The following is a 17,197-nucleotide window of genomic DNA, read 5'->3' on the forward strand; positions in this document are numbered from 1 at the left end:
TTCTACAGCAGGAGGTGTGTGTAGAAGTGCATCTTGGAGTGAAGGGCTGAGTTGGGGATGTCTGGAGAAGGGCATCCCCTGGAGGTGAAGAGCTGTAATTGCAGCCTTACTAACGGTTATTTCTTTTAGAGGGACTGAAGTTCACATGTTTAATGTGAAGTATCTGTAAGGTGATGTCATAAGCAAAGTGGGGTTATGTTGCCAGACATTCCTGCTAGGGTGTCTGGATGTATATGCTAATCCGGTGATTTCATCTGTGATGCCTTTAGGGGCTGTAACTGCAGTGCATTCTAATGATACCCAAAATGTGCTGAGCACTGTCATTTTAAAGTGTGCTTAAACATGTCTCCTTGCTGCTGCACTTAGGTGAATACCCCAGACTGCTAGCCTTTAAGATATAGAGGTGCATACTTTATGGTCAGTAGGAGATGCTCAGTTAGGGTCATGTCACCAAGGCAGGTGGACCCATTTTTAATGCTTGTTGAGGTAATGGGGTGGGTCGCCACGGAGATGGTGCCTGTGCGCAGGGCCTACGACCCAGGTTATGTTCAACTAATTGCATTGGGGGCAAGATAATGTGTTTACATGGGAGTGGTGGTACTAGACCCTCCCCCCCGACCTACCTCTCCCCCGCGTGCGGGAGGTGTGGAGATTTTATGCGATGTCAAAAACTAATGCCATCAACTTATGTATATTTGTAAATTGGTGCATAGTATTGAGTAGTGTGTGTGTTTAATAAATGTACTCTTACTTTTATAAGCAAAGTACAGACTAGACAATCAATTATTGAGGGTTCATTTTGGACACCTGCAAATGGCGATTACTAGCCCACACCTTCTCCCTTGAGTAAGCCTCGGACTGCTCTGCAACGCTACCCTCTGAGAGTCAGGTGCCACAATTGGGTGTTTGGTTCCCAGTGAAGGACAAATGTAGTCCTGTTATTTGTGCAGGCCGCATATATACTGCCTCATTTTCCAACAACTGCCTAGAGGATTTAGAATGAGGAATGACCAGAGAAGCAGTTGGCTGTACTGTGTAGAGGACTTGGAATCTGGAATTGCTAACGGGACCAGAGAAGGAGCTACTAGCACTGCCTAGAGGACTAAGAATGAGAAATTAACACTGGGACCAGAGAAGCAGCTGCAGCATTGTGTAGAGGACCAAGAATGAATAATTATCACTGAGACCAGAGTAGCAGCTAGCACCACTGGCTAGAGGACTAAGAATGAGGAATTACCACTGGGACCAGAGATGCACCTAGCAGCACTGGCTGTAGGACTAAGAATGCGGAATGTGCAATGACTCATATAGTATAACATTCTAACAAGATATACATTGCATTTACAAAAAAGTAACTTGTGAACAAAAAATAGTTCGTTTGGAACATCCTAAGGATTATGCATGCTGGACGTATATTAATTTTGTGATCAACCCAGATTGTCTGTAAAAGATAGAGTAGTGGATACACTAAAATTATTGCCCAAAAATATAATTTAGTATCTATCGGCAATAACCTGCTATCTGCCCACAACCTCAATCCTGACAAATCAATTGAAATATTAATTTTCCACCAAAGCTCCGGGGCACAATTCACAAATACAATGGTAATCTGTACATAAAATAGTACTGTTCCTCACACGTGTAAATTTACATTTGTCCCAAAACTACGGGAAAATGTAAGCATGGTAAGCTGTCCAACTCACAACTTTCTAGCTGTACTTCTGAGTCATGAGATTTTATTTAAAGCTGTTAATTCCCCAGCGTGTAATTGTAAACTTCTGACCATTTCCAGGGAAGGGACAGATTGGAAAGGAGCTTGTGAATGGCAACAAACTCATGAGTTTAACCTCTTAAGTACGCCCGTCGGCCAACGGCCGTCGCGAGCACTACCTTGGTAGTGCTGCGCACGTCAGTTGGCCGACGCGGCCCTGCCCGCGCAATAGAACGCCCGTACCGCGGCGGCAATGGGTTAAGGGATTACTTTTTCAGCTGTAAACATAGAGTTAAGATCATTGATGGTTTTGTGAATTGGGCCTTTACTCTTTAATGTGCCACAACATTCTACAAATGAGTAGAGTCTGAGTTCAGGACAGAGGGGGCTGACCTCAGCAAAATTGTTTTTTTAACCACAGACGAACCGAGCAAGTTAATGACTGCTGTTCATTTATGTTGCAAATGTTGCAGTCTCTGCTGAATGAAAAAATAAAGCTGATAACGGTGATGAAAGATTTAAAATGGCCCCTTAAATGTTCAGAACAAACCAGGATCTCAGTTGGGACAAAGCACCAAGTTAAACATGAAAATGGGACCACACAGATGAAGACCTTGTCGGGCGGTCTCATTTATTTTTAACAAATGACTTTGGAGAAGTGTGGCTCACTGGTTAGAGGAGGCAGAACCTTATGCAGAGGTCAGACCCGGGACCAGGGTTCAATTCCTGACGCGGCAGGGTCTTGAGCTCAAAATGTCCACGGACTCGATAATTCTCGCCTCGGTGCCTACTCGAATCATGGGTTCACACTCTGCAACTCTGGGCAATAGTTTGCTTAATCTCCACTACGGCCCCACTGCGATGGGATGCCTGGTCTTCACCTTGGGGATGCCCAGTAGGGGTTATCTCGCAGGGAAAGCCAGGACGGGTTCCCAAAGCAAGCGCTAATAGATCTGTCGGTGATTTGGCGCTATATAAATCGAAATTAACATAACATAACATAACTTTCATCTGACATTTCTTTATTCATAAACAAAAATGAAGAAACGTAACTTACCTGCTTGAATGTGATGATTGCAGAGAAAGATTAGAGTGGTTTTATGACCGAAAATACCTAACAGCAAATAGGCCAATGCACACATCAATTATTCAGGGAACGTATCTTTAAATAGCAGTCTTTGGAGCACAGTATCCTTAACCCCTTCGACGCTCATGACGAGCCCAGCTCCTCATGGAGTTTCCATTGATTTCAATGGAAATTGCATTAATGATCCAAAACAGCCTTAGCATCCAAGTGGTTAAACAGATGTAAGACACATTGCAAAATGAGGAAAACAGCCTATTACATTACTTCTTGGTTTATATGGTAAAAGATTTGTATCTTTTCAGCAGACTGAAAGATGAACAAGGGAGGTAAAAAGGGAGGAGCAGGAAGGGGAATATCATTTGGCTGGAGCTAATCTTACAGATGTGACTTATTAAATGAGGGTATGAGTTGATAAAACATTCACATAGCACTTATCAGTAATGTAGGTCTTTATATTGTAACTCTCCTAGACAAGTGCATTTAGAACAAGCAGTGTTGTGAGGGTACAGTACCACAGGCTGGCACTAGGTGTCCCTTGTGACCTCTTTTTGCCACATATGGTACTGCACCCATCAACATGGTAAGGTAAAGGGTATGGTGTATCAGTGAGAGCTGCCAACTGGGGAGCTAGGGATCCCTGTTCGAGTCTGCTGTCAGGCTCAACATCCTGTGATACTGGGCTGATAGTTTAATTTCCCGGAACCCATGGCTAGGTGGTGCGCTATAGAAATATAAGCGTTTATAAAGTAACAAAAGAGCAAGCAAAAGAGCAGTGGCCCTAAGGGGTATTAGGGGCCTGCGAGGAGTGTTGTGGGAGGGGAGGCACGGTGAGATAAAGGGACTTGTGACAGAGATTTCGCTGCACAATTAAACAGAACAGTTAACAGCGAAGAGGCAGGCCACTTCAAAAAAGAGTTCTCGCTAAGTATAAATAACCTGAACAGTAAGAACATATGTAAGAGGGCAGTCCTCATAGGAGGATATGAAATTCCAAAAGGAGGGACTACTAAGTGTGTACCCCAATGAAAAGCCAGCATTTCTAAAGGACAGCAACAGGAACCAATGAAAAAGATATATCCTAGATACTGCTTGTCTTGAAGAGAACAGTGCAAGCACTGCCTAGGCGAGACCTAAAAATCTGTAATGAGACCTTTCATTATTTAGAAAAATTATAATGTTCCTGCTGTCGAGTGAGCCTGAATCTTGATCTGTCTGGGGAAATGTTTGATACTGTGAACATGATGAAATTGCCTGTAATAGAGAATTAGCAATACAGACCAGCATTTTACAAGTAAACCCTCATCCGTCTGTAAAGGTTTGACCATGTAATAAAAATATTTTTCTCACAGTATGTTCATGTTTTGTTTACAGAGACGAGATTACACAGCACTTACAAAGTTTCTGCCACCAAAATACGAGTACGTACTAGCTGTTAGAATGACACCCATTCAATGTAAACTCTATAGATACTACTTGGATCACTTGACAGGTACGTAACCCTTAACTATAGGTGGTATAATTTGATTGGTGTTTTTATCCTAACTGGTATAACACATTAATAATACCTGTTCTGCATTTTTATGTCTACTGACAATTTTAGCAGAAAGCAAATAATTATTGTCCATTAAGGACTATTTGATATTTTTAGCATGCCTCTATCTTTGACTTTGATATTTAACGTGTTTCTTTTCAAGCACTGCTTTTTTTTTTTTGAATTGAGATCTCCAGGAGTGTGCTATCTCCTTTGAGCACTTCTCTCCCCCGGCCGCATCTGTGTTGCTCTCTGTCACCTATGTGCTTCTTTTTCGTCCCTGCCATGTTGTGCTCACCCTTATGTACTTCTCCTTGATCTGCTTTCTCACCCACGTGCTTACTCACCCACCAACTCCATGTTGCTCTATCTCTCTCCTGTTTCTTTCCAACCTGACCTTTCACGCAACCTGCACCTTCAGTGTTTCTATGCATCATTCGCTCCCTCCGTGTGCTTCCTCCTCACCTGTATCTTTTAATGCTTCACCCACTCGTCCCTCAGTGTTGAACTTAAAAGAAATAACGCTTTTGCACAACTTATTTTTTTTACTATTATTTGCAGATCTAACTTGGTAAGCAAAAATGACGTGTCATTTTGTAGGCTTGAGCATTCGTGCTGAGCACACCTTCAAAATGATGCGGCTGGAGCATCATAGTACCCTTTTTTGTTTATTTTCTATAGTCGTGCTGCTCAGCATCTAGGATGCTGTACAAAATAGCTAAAAACCATTCGCAAATCCAGTAAGGCCCAACGGCGAGTGTCTGAAATTGTGGTTGAAATTTTCTGGTGGCAGAAGCACCCACTGCCGTCCTAGGCTATCTACATGCCCCAAAAGCTTCACAAGTTTCCACTGGGGAGTGGGCTTTTTGTGTGGGTATGAACAGGAGTACAATGTTTTTATTATCATGAGCCATACATAACAGATAGCGAGATGGTTCAAAAGGTTGCTTAATCTGGGCATCTGACTCCAGCCAGCAGCAAAATAACCCACACCAGGATCATGTTAGGATGGAGCACCAAGACTGGGACTAGAGTGGGTGGACTTGGTCTCCAGAAAGTTTGAGGGCATCTCAGAGATGGGTGAACCAGTGGTGATCTGCAAAAGTGTGTCTGCAGCTCAACAACGGCGACGTTACTTGTCTTCATTTATCAAAGCTTGGCATGCCTTCCTGGCAGCTTCCTGGCTTATTCGCCTGTAAGCTTGATTTTGCGCAGATCTTTTAACGAACAGGACACCTTCTCTTCTTGCAAGCACAATCCAGCTCCTCTCTTGCTGGGCAGACCTTCTAGTCTTTCCACAGTTCACAGCAGCATCATTCTAACTATGATGCTTCCTCGTCTAACCTGCTCCTTTTCCCATGTGAAGTGTTAGTTAACAAAATGATTTGCATTTGAATATTGCTTAGAGATGATCTCTTGTTGGAGCTTAGAAGTCCTGCCTAGTCAATGGCTATGGTCTAAGGATTTCTAGATAAGCTTATATATTTTTGAATTATCACAGTGCTTTACAACCACTATTGGTATTAAGTAACTCATTTATATTTAATTAATTGAAGAGCAAATATCCTTCAGTGTTTGCAGTTCTAGTTTTTAGTGTAGGTATTGTCAGCATTTTAATGGCTATACTGCTGAACTCCTAATTTTCAATTTTGTATGTAGGCATCACTCTGTTATGTTATAGTACATATGAAGTCTCAAAGAAATTATTTCTCATTTTATAGTACTACGTTTGGCTGACATTAATGAGAACCATAAACATTTGGGTTCCTAGTAACCCTATAGAGATTAAACTGGCAGGAGGATGGACTAGAAAGTTTTGAATTGTTTTCTAAAGTATCCTAATTTTTAGGTGCAACTTTTGGTGGCGAAGGTGCCAGAGGCAAAACTGGAACCAAGCTCTTCCAAGATTTCCAGATGTTGAGCAGAATCTGGACGCACCCATGGTGTCTGCAGCTGGACTATATTAGCAAAGAAAATAAGGTAAGTCAGATATCAGGAAACTTAGTGTAAATTCTCCAGAATATATCTTTTGCTCACAGAAAATCCATTTCCCAGCTGTGGTGTTACATAATTATCCTTTTTTTGCTACAACTTATTTGTAGTGGTAATATTTATAACGTTTAAAAATATCTTGGTTTTTTTCTTTGGTAGAACGAATGGTTATTTATGTTTTTAATATATAAATATTTACCAGTTGTATCATTTTTAAAAATCCATTTATTTTCCAGGGTTATTTTGATGAAGACAGTCTTGATGAGTTCATCGCTACAGATACAGAGGAATCGTCAATGAGTGTTAGCTCCGACGAAGAGTCCAAGTAAATTGTGCATTTATAATTTATACTGTGCCTAAACTAATGTTTGAACTTGTGGCATACACCTGACCAAACACCGTCCGAATTCAATCTCATTATCACCCCGGACCCATAATATCTGCCTACATTTTAACACCTAAACCTGCCACTTTTAATTTCCTGAAATATGGCAAAATGGTTTGGTGACTGTTAGTTTTTATTTCCTATAGAACACCCCATTAGTTTTGGGTGGTGTGTATCCAATCTAACATGTTGTTGTAGGGTTATTTCTGTGTTAAGTGACGTAACTATGAACTTTCTTTTCTAATGATACCACATCATCACTTTGAAAGATTTTATTTCTGTCTGTGTTTTCATGTATTCTTTAGTACAGAACTACTTTAATGAGGATGTTTGGATAATATAATTAAATTATGTATTGTATTATATTGCAATTACATTTATATAGGGCTTACTACCCCTGACGAGGCCTTGAAGCACTTTTACGGCGAGTAGGACACTACTCCACAACCCATTAAGCATTTGTGGTGAATTAGTATAGTGAAAGTTTGAGTGGTGGATATGTTAGTCAGTTATTTGGATTGAAAAGGATAGTGAAGGGATAGATGGGAAGGATTTAGATTTTTTTGTTTTGTGGCTCTTAGCAGTAGGAGGAAGCTTGGAAGGAGTAAAAGGGAGGTGCGGGTGTCACTTTCAGCATGCTTATCTATAGATTTAATGTCTGCAAAGCATTAATTTGAATTAACATTGTGAAATAGCGTGCCTGGGGCAAGTATAAAATATGTAATGTGCAGCTTTTTCTTGTCCTAATTAATTTGCATATTTATGACACCTTGGGTCTGATTTGTGGTTAGTATGAATGGTTTAGCAGAATTTAATGCTGGTTAGCAGACCTATTCAGTTGAGTATAAACCCTCTTGAATTTTACTGTGATAGCTATATTCCGATTTCTTTGTCAAGGTTGTATTCTATGGAATGTGACTCGCTGTTTGAGGAAGGTTATGGATGATACTTAGATGCAAAAAAAGAAAAAAAACATAACTTCAGAATACATCAATTGTGCATTGTGACTCAATATTGATGACAACTGTCCATAACTGGACCAGCATTACCTCCACAAGTCATGAGATTCGGAACGTCACAACTCCGAGAAGTACTGATGAATTCACAGGGAGAATGTTCCTCTTTAAGACAAACTTTTCAAAGATGACATTGGCAAGAAAGAAAATCTTCAAAGAAAAGGCGCTGTATACAAACATTATGAAGTACCACAACAAGGAAGTATTGCCTGATCTCTGCATGGAAACCACGTATTGCTATTGTCTTGCCTGACCTAATGGCGTAAAGTAGTGCACATGCGTGGCAAGACGTCACTTATGTTCTAGTTTGAGTTGCACAGCAAAGCTTGATGCTGCAGACAGTGCTTCTAATTAAGTTTCAATGCAGTGTCAATGAGGAATTAGAAATGTCAGTGTTACACAACAAGGTTTATATGGGAAACAACATTATTTAATATAGAAAATTAAGTACATTTACAAGTCAATGAAAATCTTCTGGGAACTTCAGTAAACAATGTATCAAAAGGGACTATATTGAAATTACATTGGGATAGGTAATTAAAAGAAAATTAAAGTATATCCAGCATGCGTGGTTATGGGTGTGTGTGTGTGTGTGTATATGTATATATATATTCACTGAAAAAACCATAGGTTTCACCCCAGTTATAGTTAGGAATTAGCATTTAAAAAACCTAATAAATTCACTGAAAAAACCATAGGTTTCACACCAGTTATAGTTAGCTGGAAATTTTACTCGCATAAAACCATTGAAATTCCCACGTTATAGTTAGTTGGACTCACTATAACTTGCGCGTGCAATGCACTGCTGATGACGTCACATATTACATCACTCATGACATGGTCAGTGACATCACTCATGACATCACTGATGACACCATCCACTGAATGTGTGTTTATCTGAGAAATAAATATGTGTTATATATGTATATGTAAAAGTTGATGGAAAAATAAATTAGTGTTTAGATGTTTTTTTTTTTTTTTTTAATTGATTGGTTAACTGACTTAATAAGTGTATCTTAGGCAATACATATATTAGTGAGTAATGTTAAAATATTTAAATATAAGGATTAGTATTTCACTTTCTGTATAAGTGGCTGCATGGGTTGGTGAGTAGCTACATGTGTATGTATATGGGTTATTAGATATTTGATTTAGTATCAGTATGAGTGTTTGTATGGTTTGGTGGGGGTATTACTTAGCACATAGATGCATGAATAACTGACTCTCTGTATGTGTTTTGAAGACAGCATAGGTGCAGGACTGTATGGGTGGATGAGTGAGTATATGTGTGTGTTAGTGAGTGAATGACTGTCTCACTAGTGTCTTTATCAGCAACTACATATGTTTTAATCTAGTATATGTGAATATTGATGTATGCAAGTGAGTATATGTGAGAGTATGAGATTGTAAGAGTTCCTGTTTAAATAAGTATGTGTTTCTATAAGTGATTGTTTAAGAGAATAAATATGTGTAAATTTCCTTAGAAGTAAGGTGGTAGTGTGTGTATAGCTCTATATGCAAATAAATGGATGTTCAATAGTTTATTTGCATGTGTGAGTATGTGTGTGAGTAACTTTTGGATGACTGTCGGTGTGTAACAGGATGTATAGGTGTATCACTACATATGATGAGTGAGTATATGTATGAGTGACTATATAGAACTGTTGGTGAATGAGTGGATGTATATATAGATGGTGGAATTATTGAATTGGTTGTTGTAACTGGTATGGATATCTCCATTTTGTTTGAAAATTGTAGTTTCTATTTTTGAATATGTGTTTCAAGGGTTACATTACAGTGAAAGGCGGTCTGTCACCCTGTCACAATGATGGTGTCATCAGTGATGTCATGAGTGATGTCACTGACCATGTCATGAGTGATGTAATATGTGACGTCATCAGCAGTGCATTGCACGCGCAAGTTATAGTGAGTCCAACTAACTATAACGTGGGAATTTCAATGGTTTTATGCGAGTAAAATTTCCAGCTAACTATAACTGGTGTGAAACCTATGGTTTTTTCAGCGAATTTAATAGGTTTTTTCAATGCTAATTCCGAACTATAACTGGGGTGAAACCTATGGTTTTTTCAGTGAATTTCATAGGTTTTTTTTAATAGCAAATATCTATAGGTAAGAAAGTAATAATTTTTATAACAAATTTTAAATAGTGTAAATATTTTTTTTTTATTATTATTTGCCCTGGTACGCGCCCCGGAGCGCTCCCGGGGCACGTACCGGTGAACGCACGGGTAAGCGCAATGTTACGGCGCACCGTGGGGCGCGTACCGGGGAGCGTCCCGTGAGCGCTATTCCCGCGAACGAAAACAACATCATGACGTTTCGCGTAGTCGCGTGATGCGTCATATGACGCACTGCGTAAGCGCACCCAGAATCACGCGATCGCATACGATCGCGCAACGTCATGACGCGCTTACGCGACGCGCCCCGGGGCGCGTAGCGTAAGTGCATCGGGTCATGTGATCTGAAAATAACACTTTTTATTGGTGCAGATCAGTTTTGGTTTCCAAATGATGAAAGCTTGGATCATGTGACTTGAAAATAACACTTCATTTGTCCAGAACACTTTTTTTTCCCAAATGATGAAAACCCCACCTTTTTCCTCACTCTGACTTTCATCTTTGTGAGAGGAAGACCTGTTTCTGCTTGTTCAGTCATGGCATCTGTAGTAGCTGCAGCTAGTGGACCCCCCCCACCACCACCACAACCACCTAGGAAGGAAGGACCACCTGCACAGTTCCTTCCAAACCCAGAGGAAGAGGAAGAAGAAAAGGAAGAGGAGGTAGAGCCGAGGCAGTTCTTGCGTGAAGAGCCCCGGCAATCCTACCACATAGACCATTTTATATGGCAATTTTTTTCTTACCCTCGAGAGCAAAGAAAGGTCAATGCCCGGTACGTGACATGCCTCATTTGCAATGCAGTTCTGTCCCGAGGCACAGACAAAAAGTATAGTTTTGGAAACTATACTATGCACCGCCACATGCAGAGGTGGCATCCAAGTATTCAAAAGTATTTTTTGCACCTGAAGCTAGTGTGCATTTATTGCGGTGCACTAATTTCTTATGGGGAGAGGAGTATCATTTTAATTAATAGAGCATTTGAAAACCACAAGTGCTCAAAACACCCCAAGAAGTAATTTTTTTTTTTTGCTCCTGTTGAGCCCTTTCTAATGCCTGTTTTTCGTTGTTCCGCCCAAAAAAAACCAGAAAAAATATAAAATTGTTCAAAAAATACAACAAAAAATGTTCAGAAAAATAAAAAAAATATAAAACAACAAAAACAATAAAAAAATTCTTTTCAGAACTACCTCCCATTTATAAAAAAATTGCTAAAATGTTTAACACTCTGGCAATCTCTTTTTTTTTTTTATTCGCTCCCCGGTACGCTCCCCGGTGCGCGTACCGGGCGCTCCCCCCGCGAAAATCGAAAAAAAAATTTAATTTTTCTTTTTTACCCGAGGGACCCTTTTATGGCCCCCACATCAAACCTAGGGGGTCAGGGGGGGGTCTACCCTGCCCCCTTTTCATTATTTTCCCTTTTGTTTTTACCACCTCTTGTGTCTCGATCCTACCGAGACACAAGATGGCGGCCGCTGCGGACTGTTTCGAATGTTTACAGACACCCGAGAGCCAATCAGCTTCCCGTGCGCAGGTCGCGTGGCGCGCCCGGAGCGCTCCCCGGTACACGCACCGGGGCGCGCTTACAGATCTATACATTTTTTTTAACCTAAATTACTCAAAATCCTCTGGACCACATATCTTGAGACATAGCAAAGGCACATCGGGCTACCAGTCCCTACAATTTTGCCAAGTTTGGTGAAAATCCATTCAGCCGTTCGGGCTAAAAGTGAGTCTAACCGCCCTATGGAAATTAACATGGGGAAAACACGTTTTGGACCCCCTTTTATCTCGGCCCCCGCTTGTCGAATCCCCCCCAAACTTTCAGGGAAGGAGCGGAGAGCCGCGAGGCAAAGTTGCTGAAAAATTCAGGCTGATTCCTCAACCAGCGCCAATGTTATTCGAAATAGAATGTTGCGATTTCCCTATGGAAATCGATCCTAGCTATAACTACCTACTGGCGACCGCCAGTAGGTAATATATATATATATTAGAGAGAGATATATCATGTTTGTTGCAGATACACTTGCTATGCACACAACTGCCATCTAGTTTTAGGCTCGGCCTCTACAATTTGTTTTTCTCAAATAAGTCTTTTTTTATTGCTGGTGTTACGTCTAGTCTCCTCCTCTTTGAGAGAATGCTCATTTTCAAGGGCTCCATGGTTTTTTCTGCCATTGGGTTCGGACGGATTACGCTAGAGCTCCGTGCATCATTCGCCGCCTGCGGACGTCTAATGATCTCCTAGTGCTTCTACTGGGCAAATCCAACTTTGCCCAACATAATCGTAAAGAACCTGCTTCTCAGGACAGACAACCTAATATAATGTATTGCATTCAGAAACAAGGAGGAACACACTCAATAGAGCTGTCTCAGACAGCACAGACTTATCTGGCACTGGGCTGTTCGCCATCACATCCACCTTTTGGCAGAGTATCTTTCGGGAGTGGACAATTAAGTAGCGGACCTGCTAAGCAGGACGCAGCAACAAGTCCATGAGTGGGAACTCCACCCCGAGTCCTGCTGTTACTTCCAGTGTGTAGGGACACCGGATGTGGATCTACTTGCCACCATAGAAAAGGCAAAATGCCACACCTTCGCCTCCAGGTACCATCATCCACAGTCCATGGCCAGTGCTCTTTGGATGAACTGTTCAGGGATATTTGCTTACACTTTCCACTTCTCTCAATCATTCCATAACTGGTCAGGAAACTCTCTCAAGATGATTCTCATAGCTCCCACTTTGGCGCAACAGCTCTGGTTCACAAAGCTATTAGAGTTGTCCCTAGTACCTCATGAGAAGCGCCCCAACATTCCAGATCTTCTCAATCACAGCAAGGGCAGTGTCAGGCATCCAAACAATTCAACCTGGCAACCCGCCTCCTGAAGTCGTAGAGTTTGTATACTCAAAATGACTTTCAGAATGTATAGACATTCTAAACGAGGCAAGACGCCCAACCACAAGAGCTTGTTAGGCAGCAAAGTGGAAGCATTTTGTACACTACTATGCACACCAGCATATAGACCCTTGCGTACCCACAGTACAACAGATAGTATGCTTCCTATTGCTGCTTAAGAAATCCCATTTAGCGTACACTTCCATACGATTGAACCTGGCGAAAATTGTGGCTTAACTGCAAGTATCAGTCACTTTTTCGAATACCAGTTATCAGACCTTTTATGGAAGGACTAAAAAGAAGTATTCCACCATATACACCACCAGGACTCTTGCGGCATTTAAATGTCGTTCTTACAAGGTTAATGTCCACACCTTTTGAAACACTGCATTGTTGTCCTTTGCAGTTCGTTTCTTGGAAGGTAGCTTTCCTTGTAGGTATTACTTCACTGAGAAGAGTTAGCAAAATTCATGCTATTGCCATAGAAGGTCCTTACTTTCAGGTTTTCGAGAATAAAGTACGTCTCTGTACAAATCACAGATTTCTCCGAAAGGTCATTTCTCCCTTCCATTTAAACAAAACACTTGGTTATCACTGCTCCAGTCTCCACGCAGATTAACCATGCATAAAGAAAAGCACTCCCGGTGGCGAGTCCAAAAAGATTTATTCACGGACTCACGGTGACCAGACGCGTTTCGGCAGTCACCTTTATCGATGGTGAGGCGGCGTGCACGAAACGGCCCTATTTTATGTCTATTACACATACTCGACATAGAGAACAACATTGCAACCGGAATGGCAGACATATTGAAATATGCAAAATCGTTTACACCTTACTCTATAGCACGTCCGCTGCGCATCGGGAAGAACATGGGTTTAAGTAGAGCCAGGAAGCAGCTAGACTGCTAACCATGGGCTCCCTCCCTGCCCGGAAGTAAGGAAAGCAAGGAGTACACGGACGCAAACCCCCTCCACACGATCGGGAAAACCTGTGGTGGACCAGGGAGAGGAGCGGTGTGTCACAGCCGACGGAAGAGCAGGGTTGAGAAAGAACCAGTTTGTGAGGAAGTTTTAAAAATATCAGAGGCTAAAATATATTATCAGCAAATATATATATAAATATATATATGTGTGTGTGTTTATGTATGTGTATGTTTATTTACAGATATTTTTAACATGAACACTCTAACAATAGATCCATTGAACATGCGCATTCGCTCAAAGAGTAGGAGACTTAACTTCATGTCGGCAATAAAAAAAAGACTTCCTTGAGAATAATAAGTTGTAGAGTCTGAGCCCAACACTAGATGACAAGAGTATGCATGGCATGTGAATCTGAGGCACTACACACTACGAATAGATGCTTACAAGGTAAGTAACATACTAATATATATATATATATATATATATATATATATATATATATATATATATATATATATATATATATATATATATATATATATATATTCACTGAAAAAACCATAGGTTTGACACCAGTTATAGTTAGCTGGAAATTTTACTCGCATAAAACCAATGAAATTCCCACGGTATAGTTAGTTGGACTCACTATAACTTGCGCGTGCAATGCACTGCTGATGACGTCACATATTACATCACTCATGACATGGTCAGTGACATCAGTCATGACATCTCTGATGACACTATCCAGTGAATGTGTGTCTTTTAAAAAAATAAATGTGTTATATATGTATATGTAAAAGTTGATGGAAGAATAAATGTTTAAATAAGTGATTACTTGGATGTTTTAAAAAAAAATATTTGATTGGTTAACTGGTTTATTAAGTGTATCTTAGTGAATACATATATTAGAGAGTAATGTTTAAATATTTAAATATATGTATTAGTGTTTCACTTTGTGTATAAGTGGTTGCATGGGTTGGTGAGTAGCTACATGTGTATGTATATGGGTTATTAGATGTTTTTGTTAGTATCAGTATGAGTGTTTGTATGGTTTGGTGGGGGTATTACTTAACACATAGATGCATGAATGACTGACTCTCTCTTTGTATGTGTTTTGAAGACAGCATATGTGCAGGACTGTATGGGTGGAAGAGTGTGTATATTAGTGAGTGAATGACTGTCTCACTAGTGTCTTTATCAGTAACTACAGGTTCGAGTCATGTGTGCTGCTGACATTCATATCTATAGCATAGATCGCCGCCTAGTGTTGGGTCCGGATGATTGCACATTGTTGTCCTGGAAGAGTCTTTAAAGTATCACGAGATAGGTGGCTCCTCCCCTGGACTACAGTGCGCATGGGCATCAACTCCATCCGCAGATTGTTTTTTTCCGCCATTGGGTTCGGATGTAATTTCGTTATCTCCAGTTCGGAATAAACATAAACTTTTTCGAGGCCAGAAGGCTTTTTTCGATCCGTCGGTATTGTTTGCGTTCGGTCCCCGGTTCAGTTCCAACTCTGCTCGAGTCGGATATCCAGGGAGTCGTGTGACTCTTCGGTGATCGAGGCCCAGTCGACGCAGCAAGACTTTCGACGGCATGGAACGGAGTCTGTTCAAGAAGTGTCACGTGTGCGGATCGAAGTATCCCCACATTGACGTCCATCCAGTGTGCAATAAGTGCCTGTCGCTGGACCACGACGAAGCCAGCTGTATGGCCTGTTCCAGGTTTCGTTCGAAGAAAACGATTCGGCTTCGGCGCGTGTCGCGCCTCGAGGCCCGGCGCTCGGCCCCGGTGGACATCTTCGACGCCGATGAAGCAGACGGACAACAGGTTCAGATGCAGATTTCACCTCCAACGGTGGACATCTAATACGACTACGAAGCGGATGTCGAAGGCCTAGACGTAGAAGTCGTCGACGAGGTAGGAGACGACGATGAGGCCTATGGGGCCGTGGAAGATAGCTCAGAGGAAGAGCTATGCCCCGTTCAAACAATTACAAAGGCTCAGGTCGAGGGATCGCCACATGGCCTTACCCAAGACCTTATACCAGAATCCACGGCCCCGCCTTCCGGCCCGGCCATGGACACTTCGGCGGAGCCGCCATTGTCGAAACCGAAACTGAAACCATCGGTGTCGACAAAAATGGTCAAGGAGCCATCGAAACCGAAGACGTCTGCTCCCCCACCGACGCCATCGTCTTCCGAGGTGTCGGGGCAATCAAAGCCGAAGAAAGCTGTCGACCCGGTCAAGGTGCCGAAAGTGGTCAAGGTCGTCGAGCCGAAAACAAAAAAGGCAGTCGACTCGGAGTCAAGGAAGGCCGTCGAGCCGAAGTCCAAAAAGGCCGTCGAGCCGAACTCAGGCGAAGGCGTCGAGCAGAAGACCGGAACCCCGACGCCAGTAGTCAAGGCCACCGATCCGAGACCATCGGCGTCAACGTCTGCGGCCCAGGACAGAGATCGTAGCGCCCCTAAGGAGGATGCTCCTACGCCTCGATCGGAGAAGCCAAAGTCATCGACGCTCGGGTCTTCCCCTGGGGGTGGACCGAGGTCAACTGTCGGGTCGACGAAGCCGTCCGCTTCCTTTACGAAGCAGGTCTTGGACTCGCTCAAGCGAATTAGGGACAAGGCTTCAGCGTCGGAACCAAAGACACCTTCCACCCCGAAGGCCTTCGCACCGCGCTCGGTGCCCAAGGACTCTGTGGTGTCGAAGCCGACTCACCCGGCTGGGAGTTTGACGCATCGGCCACCCTTACTAGAAGAGCAGTCGGAGCATTTCATCGATGCCGACACCGGGAAGCTTACGATTTATAAAAGGAAAATCACGGCATCGCAGCCTTTGGAGTCGTACACAATTCCTCTAAAGCGCAAAAGGCCTGCTCCAGAATCACCGGTCTTAGTCGAACCAATAGTTCCTCAGACTCCAAGAATTGCAACACCCTCAACCACTTACTCTGATGGAGAGGATGCAGGGGAACAGGACGAGGAATACAATTTTCCTGCCAACACAGAGCCTGATGAACAACAGGACTCATGGGGTGGGGCAGGTGACCAAGGGGATCAGCACACCATCCAGGACCCTCAGGTGTACAACGTCAAGACCTCTCCCACTGAGGATTCTGCGGCCTTTAATGCCTTAATTGAGAGGGCAGCTAAAAACCACAACGTGGAAATGCATGCTGACCCTGTGGAGGTGGACTTCCTCTTTGACACTTTCTCAACTGCTGAAAAACTCTTCCAATGCTGACAGGGGTCCTTAAGCATGCTGCAGACATTTTTAAGGAACCCACACGGTCAAGGGTAGTCAACCCTAGAATTGAGAAAAAATACAGACCGGCACCTGGCGATCCTACCTACATCAAGGGCCAGTTGCCATTGGACTCTTTGGTAGTTTCTAATGCCCGCAAAAGGGCGAATTCGCAGACCACCAGTGAAGCTCCTCCCCCAGACAAAGAGTCTAAAGTGCTGGAGGCATCAGGAAAGAGAGTAGCAGCTCAGGCGGCCAATATCTGGCGTATCTCTA

At 42.4% G+C, this 17,197-nt stretch overlaps 1 protein-coding gene across 1 annotated transcript in view; it reads left to right on the forward strand.

The window, feature by feature from the left end:
• ATRX (ATRX chromatin remodeler) overlaps window positions 1-17,197 on the forward strand; it is a 1,815,989-nt gene that overhangs the window by 1,168,011 nt on the left and 630,781 nt on the right. The window contains exons 24-26 of the mRNA XM_078688830.1: window positions 4,170-4,287; window positions 6,179-6,309; window positions 6,558-6,646. Of these exons, the coding sequence (XP_078544956.1) occupies window positions 4,170-4,287; window positions 6,179-6,309; window positions 6,558-6,646 (338 nt within the window). The remainder of the gene's footprint in view (window positions 1-4,169; window positions 4,288-6,178; window positions 6,310-6,557; window positions 6,647-17,197) is intronic.

The sequence above is a fragment of the Lissotriton helveticus genome, chromosome 4_1 (genome assembly GCF_964261635.1).
Source record: "Lissotriton helveticus chromosome 4_1, aLisHel1.1, whole genome shotgun sequence".
NCBI lineage: Eukaryota > Metazoa > Chordata > Amphibia > Caudata > Salamandridae > Lissotriton > Lissotriton helveticus.